Source organism: Aquarana catesbeiana, linkage group LG01 (genome assembly GCF_042186555.1).
Source record: "Aquarana catesbeiana isolate 2022-GZ linkage group LG01, ASM4218655v1, whole genome shotgun sequence".
Taxonomy (NCBI): domain Eukaryota; kingdom Metazoa; phylum Chordata; class Amphibia; order Anura; family Ranidae; genus Aquarana; species Aquarana catesbeiana.
Genome location: NC_133324.1, coordinates 384160660 through 384172867, shown reverse-complemented (window position 1 = coordinate 384172867; position 12208 = coordinate 384160660). Strand labels below are relative to the sequence as shown.

The window sequence follows — 12208 nt, the reverse complement described above, 5'->3', positions numbered from 1 at the left end:
ACAGAGCGATATGAGGGGGTAACATTCACTGCCACTGACAACCAATGCAAGGGAGGGGTTACATTTTGCTGCCACTGACCACTAATGCAGGAAGGGGGTGGTTAAATTTCACTACCACTGACCAATGTATGGGAGTGTGTGCGCAGAAGGTGGGAGGTTGATAGTTCTGATGGTGGTGCTGGTGGCTATTGTTGTAGTCACTGACACCAATGTTGTGGGTTGTTATTGTGTCCACAGACACCAATGCTCGAGGTCATTATTGTGGAAACTGACACCAGTGCTGTGGGTTATTATTGCATCCACAGACACAAACACTGAAGAATTGACACTTTGCTACAATGTTAAGTAATGATTGTACAGCTTGTATAACAGTGTAAATTTGCTGTCCCCTCAAAATAACTCAACACACAGCCATTAATGTCTAAACCGCTGGCAACAAAGGTGAGCACACCCCAAGTGAAAATGTCCAAATTGGGCCCAAAGTGTCAATATTTTGTGTAGCCACCATTATTTTCCAGCACTGCCTTAACCCTCTTGGGCATGGAGTTCACCAGAGCTTCACAGGTTGCCACTGGAGTCCTCTTCCACTCCTCCATGACGACATCACGGAGCTGGTGGATGTTGGAGACCTTGCGCTCCTCCACCTTCCGTTTTGGGGATGCCCCACAGATGCTCACTAGGGTTTAGGTCTGGAGACATGCTTGGCCAGTCCATCACCTTTACCCTCAGCTTCTTTAGCAAGGCAGTGGTTGTCTTGGAGGTGTGTTTGGGGTCGTTATCATGTTGGAATACTGCCCTGCGGCCCAGTCTCTGAAGGGAGGGGGATCATGCTCTGCTTCAGTATGTCACAGTACATGTTGGCATTCATGGTTCCCTCAATGAAGTGTAGCTCCCCAGTGCTGGCAACACTCATGCAGTCCCAGAGCATGACACTCCCACCACCATGCTTGACTGTAGGCAAGACACACTTGTCTTTGTACTCCTCACCTGGTTGCCACCACACATGCTTGACACCATCTGAACCAAATAAGTGTTTATCTTGGTCTCATCAGATCACAGGACATGGTTCCAGTAATCCATGTCCTTAGTCTACTTGTCTTCAACAAACTGTTTGCGGGTGTGCATCATCTTTAGAAGAGGCTTCCTTCTGGGACGACAGCCATGCAGACCCATTTGATGTAGTGTGTGGCGTATGGTCTGAGCACTGACATGCTGACCCCCCACCCCTTCAACCTCTGCAGCAATGCTGGCAGCACTTACATGTCTATTTCCCAAAGACAACCTCTACATATGACGCTGAACACTTGCTCTCAACTTCTTTAGTCAGACATGGCGAGGCCTGTTCTGAGTGGAACCTATTCTGATAAACCGCTGAATAGTCTTAGCCACTGTGCTGCAGCTCAGTTTCAGGGTCTTGGCAATCTTCTTATAGCCTAGGCCATCTTTATGTAGAGCAACAATTATTTTTTTCAGATCCTCAGAGAGTTCTTTGCCATGAGGTGCCATGTTGAACTTCCAGTGACCAGTATGATAACACCAAATTTAACACACCTGCTCCCCATTCACACCTGAGACCTTGTACCACTAACGAGTCGCATGACACCGGGGAGGGAAAATGGCTAATTGGGCTCAATTTGGACATTTTCACTTAGAGGTGTACTCACTTTTGTTGCCAGCGGTTTAGACATTAATGGCTGTGTGTTGTGTTATTTTGAGGGGACAGCAAATTTACACTGTTATACAAGCTGTACACTCACTACTTTACATTGTAGCAAAGTGTCATTTCTTCAGTGTTGTCACATGAAAAGATATAATAAAATATTTACAAAAATGTGAGGGGTGTACTCAATTTTGTGAGATACTGTATTTTTGCGTCCACTGACACCAATGTTGGGGATTTAGCGTCCACTAACACCAGTGCTGGGGGTAATATTGCGTCTACTTACACCAATGCTAGGGTTTATTATTGCATCCATTGACACCAATATTGGGGGTTATTTTTACGTACACTGATGCAATTGCTAGGGGTTATTATTGCGGAAACTGACACCAATGCTGGGAGTTATTTTTGCACCCACTGACATCAGTGCTGGGGGTTACTTTTGCATCCACTGACACCATTGTTTGGGGTTATTGCACTCCAACTTCACTGTGCATTGCAATACGCTGTAAAAAATGCAGCAGGATCACAATTTGTGGATGGTGAGGTGTGAAAATGCACTGCTATTGTGTGGTCCTCTGCCAGTGTCGTGGGTGCACTTGAGGCCCTTTATAGTTTTCAGGTTGATCACTTCTGGTTTAGACAGTGTTGTTAATTAAATTGTGTTTTGTATATTTATTACAGTCTTAAGTACAGCAAATGTGGTACTTATATCAATAAATAAAAGAACAGGAAATGTAACTGCACCTTTCCTTCACAGAGCTACAGACACTTCTGACGATGTGGAGAGCCTACGACCTCCAAGGTTTATACATGAAGATGGTGTTATAAGGTCATATAGGATGAGAGAAGGTACAGGAAGCCAAATGCTACAGGTGATGAGAACTGAGCTTTACAAAACTCATGCCACAATATCTAAGGGCAAAATATCAAGTTTTGTATAAAGTATGCTAGAAGACACAGTATACCTCATTATAAAATGTAGAAGAAAAGGCAACTATTATGGATTTTGGACTGCAGATCAAAGTTTTGTACAATAATGCTATGTATTGTATAGTCTGCCTATTATATTTTTTTTATTGGTTTTATAAAAATTATCAAATTAAAAGATCTAACATTTAGTAACCAAGTAATACAGCCTCCAGAGTCTCTGTAAAAACGTTCCTGGGACCCACAGCTCCTGCCTACAGCCAGCCATAGAAGCAGCTAAACATGGTTATGCATGTGGGTTACATAAAGCACACACACAGATCTATTCACTAAACACAGGCTATCTGCGATTGGCGCATATGTCCATATGAGTGTTGGCGCTTTACTCAAACCCCTACACATAACCACATATAGCCACATCTTCTAATTGGGTGCACAGCAGCTGCAAGTCTCGCTGAGTTTTTACACAGCCTCTGGACACTGTGCAGCCTCCTTACAGTCATGTACATGAGATCTCTGTGAAAAAAAAATTCTTTATTACTACTACATAGTACTGTTTTATTACATTTCTATGGTAGTTTTGAATCTAGATGACGTTTTGTCCTTTAAAGGGAGTAAAAAAGCACTTTTAAAAAACATATTTACAGAAATGGATTGAATGATTGTACTGGACAAGTTATGCAATGGTGGAGCAATGCGTTTAGTGGTACATCTTTCTGCCTTGGGTGGGGGGGGGGGGTTGTTATCCTGCTTGGTCTGTTCTACTCTCCAGCAAAAATGTATTTAAAAGGAGGACATTGAAGGAATAGAATAACAAATTGGGTGACATAGTACTTTTACAGAGAAATCATAGTTCTGTAATTCTGTTGAATGCCAAATTGCCTAACCCTTGAAAAATTGTGCAGTGTATAAATACCAATTCAGTGTTGTCAGTTGTAATTAGTCACCACAGATCAGGTAAATCAGTCCATGCGTAATCGGGAAACCCCAGAAATTGTACATTTTCTGAAAAGGTCAGATTTTACCAATTAACTATAAGTATATGCAATTTGGTTTACACTACTCTAATTTTAGATAACGTGTGCGAGTCACAGGATAGCATAGCATTCTGCTATTGTTTAAAGTAGAACTATAGGAAAAACATATTTTTTCATTTCGGATAGAATAAGGGAAGGTTATAACCCCTGTAAGGTTTGTTTTTGCCCTCTTTGTCCCACTGGGGATGTTTACCTTCACTTCCTGTTCCATAGCCAAAACAGGAAGTGAGAAGAAGTTTCTGCAAATAAAAGGAATCTCTTGGGGACCCCGAGGTCACCAGAACTAGTGTCCTCATTAGAAGATTCCCCTTCTATTACTTTTCTGGGGACAACCCAAAATGTGGGATTTTCTTTACTTTCACTTTCAATGATAATGGTAAATAGGACAAATAGAGAGGGTGAATGTCTCTAATGGGGACACTGACAGCTATAAAAACTGACAGGTGTTCTAATCTTTGTCCACTCCATCCAAAACTAAAAAAAAAAAAAAAAAAAAAAAAGTTTTGCCTTTAGTTATACTTTAAATGCAGGCAATGCTAAGGCCGGCCATAGACGGTTCGACCTATGTATGGGCAGGCTGCATGTACTGAGTTGTTCGATACACTTGGGTAAAACCAGCCTGCTGGATCTTACACCCCCTCGCCAGTTGCAGGAAGAAATTAGCTCCCTGTATGGCTGGCTTAAAGTGATACTAAAGGCTTGTTTTTTTTTTGCTTAAAAATAACAAACATGTTATACTTACCTGCTCTGTGCAGTGGTTTTGCGCAGAGCAGCCCAGATCCTCCTCCTTCTCGGGTCCCTCACCGACGCTCCTAGCCCCTCCCCCCTGCTGAGTGCCCCCACAGCAAGCAGCTTGCCATGGGATCACCCAAGCCAAGTTGCTGCTCTGTGTGTCCATTTAGACATGCAGCTGTGGCCTGGCCCCACCCCCTCTCTCTCCTGATTGGCTCACTCACTTCACTGGAGCCTCTTGTACAACATTGCTGGATCGAGATAGGCTCAGGTAAGCAGAAGGGTTTTTTTTTATCTTAATGCATAGAATGCATTATGATAAACTTCTGCCTTTACAACCACTTTAAGAATGGAAAGGTCTTTAGAAACCTTGTCATACACAGTATCACTAAAAGGATGCTTCCTGATTCTTTCATCACAGATAAGCTGAATGAGAGCAAAGGGGGATTAGGTAGCAAGTAGCAGATGATTGTACTATAGCTAGTCCTGGACATTTCGGTGTAATTAGCTATGTGGGCACAAGGCAGGGGCATCTTGGCCTATCAGTGCATTATTAAACATGAATACAGTAGTTTGTTTTTAAGCTTATGAAGCAAGACAGGGAAGGCACACTGCAGTCAATGCTGGAGAAAACAAAAGTGACAGAGTAAGGTTTTCCATACCCATTTATAATATTTCCACAGATAAGCACTGAATAGTGGTGCCTGCGAGTAGCTCATAGACATTAGTGTGCCTTCAAATGTGGGTTGAAAGCCAGATCAGCACTCATGTAAAGTCGTGTAATGTCTAAGGATCTACAGAGAGCCAATCTGAAAAGGCAGTACAGTCAAAGTAGTCACACACATATGCAATGCAGATTAATCTGTCTTTGTATATTACATGCATTCTATGACCCATTCCTGTGATCACAGCATTTAGGCCAATTTTACACTTATTATGCATTTATAGGATACTAAAACATTTACATTATTGAGGTAAATTATGAACTTTAACTGCAGAGTCTCTCTGTTTATGTTTCCTATAAATCCATGTTTTGGTATGCATTTCATTGATCATTCATTGTTTAAATTTGCATCAACGTATGCTTTTCATGCATGTCCACTCACTTTTATTAATCTTTTGTTTCACACTTTAAAATACTTGTATTTGAAAATAAACAGTATACAAAACAGGGCATTTTGTTATTGTGTTCAGCCATAGATGTTTTTCCTAAAATTCAGGTAATTTATTTCCATCTAGGTATAGTCTGACTAGTCATGTTTTGTCAATGCTTTATCCAATAATGCTTGTCTTAAAGCTGAACTCTGGGTTACTGAAAAATGTTATCTTGCACTGCGTGCCCCTCCAACACACACACACACACACACACACACACACACACACACACACACACACACACACACACACACACACACACACACCAGCATTGCAGGGGTAAATGCTTATTTTGTTTTGTGTTAGGAATAAGCACAGCACATTCCTTATTCCTTGCTCTCCAATAGGGCCGAAACAACAAATTGATTATTCGACAACTAGTTGGTCAGCCGATTAGTTGTCCTGCATAGAGAATGCATTATTGGTTTACATATCAGGAAATACAGTGAAGCACACATACAGTTCAGTACATCGTCCATACATGTCAGAAGACACAGTGCAGCACACATACAGCTCAGTACACCATCCATACATGTCAGCAAGTGCCTGAGAACTTGTAAATGTGTGATGAGCAATGCCTCATGGGAGATGTAGTCCTGGGCAGCAAGTGCGTGGTTCTAAATGCAGAAGTTTTCTTTACCTTGCTATAGGGGCACTCTATACTATACTTTGCAGCTTGCCATTGAGGCACTCTAAAGACAGGAGGAGCCAGAAGCGTCGGTGGGGGACGTCAGAAGAGGAGAATTAGGGCTGCTCTGTGCAAAACCATTACACAGAGCTGGTAAGTATAACATGTTTTTCCCGCCCAACGACGACGTCGACTTTGAGTGGGGATATCTGAATGATGCTTGCAGCTACAGGCATCATTCAGATATCTTCTGTTAGAGCCAGCGATTCCCTTCACCGTAAGAACAATCATAGCGGCTGTTCAGCCACTTGATCATTCTTACAGGCAGCGGAAGGGGACATCCCCGTCGCCCACCAGTGCTTCTCCTGGTTAGCCCATACAATCGGCGAGCCAGAGAAGGAATCTGTCCATGCCGGAAGTTTACAATAGAGAATCCAGCAGGCCAGATGGCCTTCCAGCGTCTCTATGATCGTCCGGAGGCCAGGCATGATGTTATGACGTCAAGCCCAGCTTCTGCCGCCTTGGCTGGGAAGCCAGGATTGTTTTTTTTTTTTTTTTTCTTTTTTCAGGCTTCCCAGCCTAGAGGCGAGATCTGGGGACTTATTGACCCCAGATCTTGCTATAAAGAGGACCTGTCATGCACTATTTCTATTACAAGGGATGTTTACATTCCTTATAATAGGAATAAAAGTGATAAAAAAAAGTAAAAAGAAAGTGTCAAAATAGAAAAATAAAAGTAAAATAAATAACAACAAAAACAAAAATTAAAGCGTCCCCGTCCCCGCCTGCTTGGGCGCAGAAGCAAAAGCTTACATAGGTTGCACCCACATATGTAAATGACGTCCAAACCACACATGTGAGGTATCGCCGCGAACGTTAGAGCAAGAGCAATAATTCTAGCACTAGACCTCCTCCTGTAACTCTAAACCGGTAACCTGTAAAAAAAATGAAAGCATCGCCTATGGGGATTTTTAAGTACCGAAGTTTGGCACCAATCCACAAGTGTCCGCAATTTCAAAGCGTGACATGTTGGGTATTTTTAAAAGTTACAGCGCAATTACCGGGCAAGATAAAAAGTTACAATGACCACCATTTTATTCCCTAGGGTCTCTGCTAAGAAAACATATATAATGTTTGGGGGTTCTGAGTAATTTTCTAGCAAAAAATGATGATTTTTACATATAGGAGCGAAGTGTCAGAATTGGCCTGGGTAGCAAGTGGTTAAAAAAAAATCACTTTAAAGACTCAGGGAAGATCTGCATCTGAACCCAGAGAAGGTGAAGGGTAATAGACTGGAGGTAATAGAAGGGATTACAATTACATTTAAATTAAACTGTTACCAGTATTGTGCATTATATTTAAAATGATCATATCCATGAAAAAAAGGTCTCAGCTTTTAGTACTATTTTAATATAAAAGATGTACATCTCCCGTCCACTCTTCTTCATATAGTTTCATGTCTGACTCCTAGTTATAATGGCCATATATCCTACATCTGGGTGTATTTATTATTTTATATATATATATATATATATATATGTATATGTATATATATATATATATATATATATATATATATATTATAAATAATACTGTAAATATTATTACTTTCACAGTATAAATGAACCCCTTTAAAGTAGCGATTAGCTCCTCTTTTTGTACTAGAATACCCCTTTCACACTGGAAGTGTTTTTCAGGCGCTAAAGGGCTAAAAATAGCATCTGTAAAGCGCCTTAAAAATGCCTCCCCTGCAGCCCCAGTGGGAAAGCCTGAGTGCTTTCACACTGGAGCGGTGTGTTGGCAGGTCATTAGAAAAAGTCCTGCAAGCAGCATCTTTGGAGTGGTATAGGAGCGGTGTAACCACCACTCCTTCACCGCCCCTGCCCAAAAGCAGCGTATTTAACCCTTTCTTTGGCCGCTAGCAGGGTTAAAATCGCCCCCCTAGTGGCTGAAAAGCGCTGCTAAAATGGCGGTAAATCGCCGCTAGAACTATCAGCACTTTACCGCTAACGTGGCCTGCTGCGAGTGTGAAATGGGTCTAAAGGGCTAATTTTTGTTTTTTAACCCCATTATGACAGGTGATACAAAAAAAGCATGCTGTTTCTACGAATTGTCTTAGGCTGGATTCACACCTATGCATTTCTTGGTGCTTTTTGCAGAAACTCACTACAGTTCATTTAACTTGGTTTCCTATGGGACACGTTCACATCTCTACTTTTTTCAGCCGCTGCGTATTTGGAAAGTGTCAAGGACTTTTTCAGTGCAAAATGGTGCTTTTTTTTTTTGGTTCAATTAACTTTAATGGAGAAGCTGCAGAAAAGCATGTAGTGCATTTTGCCGCGATTTGCATTTTTTAAAATCTGCCCAACAACAAATTGGCCAAAAAAAAGCATAAAGAATGCAAAACGCAAATTACAGCAAAATTGCGTGTGCAAAAACGCACAGCAACTGATCATGTGAACTGAGCCTTATGCTGGCCACACGTGTATTGAATATTCATACATCTTTGTCCATTAGCTGAATGAAAGAATGTTTGAAAATTTCACTTGCTTTTAACATCCAGTTTTAAAATGAATATAATTTCTGAAAAAAACCACATACACGGTCTGAAAATTCCTTTGACCAAGACGTTTTCTATTCTGCTCCTTTGAATTTTCCTGTCACTGTTGTCGAAAACAAACCCCACTAATGAAATTATACACCACACTTTTTTTAAGGTTAATATCCGATTAATCGAAACAATAATTTGATAAAAAAAAGTAAAAAGAAAGTGTCAAAATAGAAAAAAGTAAAAAGAAAGTGTCAAAATAGAAAAATAAAAGTAAAATAAATAACAACAAAAACAAAAATTAAAGCGTCCCCGTCCCCGCCTGCTTGGGCGCAGAAGCAAAAGCTTACATAGGTTGCACCCACATATGTAAATGACGTCCAAACCACACATGTGAGGTATCGCCGCGAACGTTAGAGCAAGAGCAATAATTCTAGCACTAGACCTCCTCCTGTAACTCTAAACCGGTAACCTGTAAAAAAAATGAAAGCATCGCCTATGGGGATTTTTAAGTACCGAAGTTTGGCACCAATCCACAAGTGTCCGCAATTTCAAAGCGTGACATGTTGGGTATTTTTAAAAGTTACAGCGCAATTACCGGGCAAGATAAAAAGTTACAATGACCACCATTTTATTCCCTAGGGTCTCTGCTAAGAAAACATATATAATGTTTGGGGGTTCTGAGTAATTTTCTAGCAAAAAATGATGATTTTTACATATAGGAGCGAAGTGTCAGAATTGGCCTGGGTAGCAAGTGGTTAAAAAAAAATCACTTTAAAGACTCAGGGAAGATCTGCATCTGCATCTGAACCCAGAGAAGGTGAAGGGTAATAGACTGGAGGTAATAGAAGGGATTACAATTACATTTAAATTAAACTGTTACCAGTATTGTGCATTATATTTAAAATGATCATAGCCATCTATTTGATTATGAAAATAATCATTAGTTGCAGCCCTACTATCCAACACTTCTGAGATTTGGGGAGTTTTTGGCATCCTCGCATACAAAGCAGGACCATCTGAGTTGCGACAAAGTAACAAAGGGAAACAACTTCAGTGGACTGGTCATATGCAGAGGCTGAGGCAAGAAATAAGATAAGCATTTTTACCTAACCCCCTACAATAAACAAGCATTTATCCTTTACAGGTGGGAAGGAAGGGCACAGCAAGGTTAAATTTTGCAGTAAAGTGGAGTTCATCTTTAAATATTAAGCTGATAAAAGTATTGCACATTTTACATTTTTTAGGCTAGATGTTAACAAATCTTTTTATACTGTATGTATTTGGGTACACACACCCATTTCATTACAAAAGTTTATATTTTTCTAGCAAACGCAAACAGGAAAGGCAGTTCTTAGTTTTCAAATGACATTTTAAAGATTTAACATTGCTACATTTCTACTGTTTGTGAAATGGTCATCTTTAAAGGTCATTTACTGTAAATTATGTCATCACTTGCTGTAGGGCACATTGCATATGTGCATTTTTCATGCTTTTCGTTATAGAACGATGCAGCAGAAACTATATAATGCACATGGATATGTTTTTCATCCACAAGTCCAGTTTGAGCTGGTTACTAAAAACTTGTTAAACAAGGTGTAGACATCCCATCTAATGCCTAAAGGCATTCTGCAAATTGCTGGTTTATTGGCAAAAAGGTAAAAGGTTATCTTGTCATAACTTATGTACATTGACTGTAACTATAAGCACACACTTGCTGCCTTTAGGCAAACATTTGATTCCTTTACAGAGTGCCCCTTAATTTAGTACAGTGCAGGGGGCAGATATGTGTGGAGACAGAAGGTGCTTTTTAAGAAGCACTGTTGGCAACAATAATGATACCATACACTGTTCAAATTTCATCTGCTTTCTAAAGAACCAGCCAAAATTTGCTTAGTGGGTGGCCCTGTCCCCCCTCCTGCCCAACATCTTTTGATTAAAAAACAGAAAAAAACAGATGTTAAAATGTCAAACAGCTGCTGGAGTAAATCGGATGTAGCTGCTGTTAAGGTATTCTGATAAGAATATAGCACCCCATCAGGGGTATTTGTTAATCTGCACTGTTTAGCGTGGATGGTGGAATCTCCTTAAGTTTACCAACTTAGTACAGAGTAACAGGGTCTGCAGATGGACAGTCTGGTTATTACTGATTAACTGTTTACCGACCCACTCACAGTAGATATACTGCGAGTGGGCGGCTCAACCTGGCATTACGACGCACCTGTATGTTGCAGTGTACTTCCTGGTTTGTCGGTCTGCATACGACAGCACCCTGCTTACCCATGCTGTGATTGGGCGAGTTTGGGCCAATCACAGCACAGAGTTCTGTGTTGATAAACAAGACAGCGATCTGTCTGTTTCTTCTTTCTGAAATCAACTCTGAGTCAGGGAGAAAAAGCAGACAGATCTGTTAGTACACAGTTAACCCCTTGATGTGAATTTTTTTCCAGCCAGTGCCATTAGTACAGTGTACAGTATTATCACTGATCACTGTATTGGTGTAACTAGTGACATCCGTGTCAACGTCCCTCCCAGCCAGTTTCACTTAGCGCTGGATTGCCCGCCATACTATCACAGTTGTACTATAAGTCGCTGATCACCGCCAATTACAAGTATAGTGTTTATACAGATCAGTATCTTGATTGCGATCAGAACTATACTAGTGTTCCCAAAAATACAGTTTGGTTTTTACCAAAGACATGTAGCAGAATACATTTGGCCTAAATTTATGAAGAAATAGAATTTTTTTTTTTGGATATGTTTCATAACAAAGTCGAAAATATTTTTGGTATTTTTTTGTTTATATAATAAACAAAAAACCTGGAGGTGATCAAATGGCACCAAAAGAAAGCTCTATGTGGGTGAAAAAAAAATTATATAAATTTAATTTGCATACAGTGTTGCATGACTGCGCTATTGCCAGTTAAAGTAGCACAGTGCTGAATAGCAAAAAATACCCTGGTCACGAAGGGGGTAAAACTGTCCGGAGGTCAAGTGGTTAATGTAGGTTTTTGTTTGCTGTTTATGCTCCCTACTCATAAACTGTCCATCATCCTCCATCAAAGTTTGTTTCGGGCACTGGGTATAATGTTTGCTTCAGGCACTGGATCCTGCGATAGGTGCTCAGCTTGGCATATTGCAATAAGTGTAGTTAGCCGCATGTAAGGGGGACCCCAGCTCCTTTTCATGTGGCCGACATGCACAACTGGACTCCGCCTTTATATACAGGGTTGCAGGGCATTACGTTTGTTTTCTGCCCAAACCCACATACTGCTGTTCCTATACCTCTTCTTCACATCCTCTTGGACATATTAACCCCTTCACACCTGGAGTACACTCACATAGGCCTATGTTTTAAACATGGTCCAGATAGAAGCTCCAAAAGCCCAGGCACTTAACTGAGGCCCATGGAACATGGGGGGCCCAGGCCACTTGATACATGAAAGGGTTTTCTGTAGCTGTCAAGTGGGAGATTCCTCTTTCTCCATCATGACTCACTTCAGATTCAACCAGGTTTG

The 12208-nt window shown here is 40.8% G+C and overlaps 1 protein-coding gene across 2 annotated transcripts in view; it reads left to right on the top strand.

Annotated features, from left to right (window-relative positions):
• VPS13A (vacuolar protein sorting 13 homolog A) overlaps window positions 1–12208 on the top strand; it is a 370607-nt gene that overhangs the window by 298712 nt on the left and 59687 nt on the right. For both annotated transcript variants that reach the window (XM_073633920.1, XM_073633912.1), the window contains exon 68: window positions 2421–2535. In XM_073633920.1, the coding sequence (XP_073490021.1) occupies window positions 2421–2535 (115 nt within the window). The remainder of the gene's footprint in view (window positions 1–2420; window positions 2536–12208) is intronic.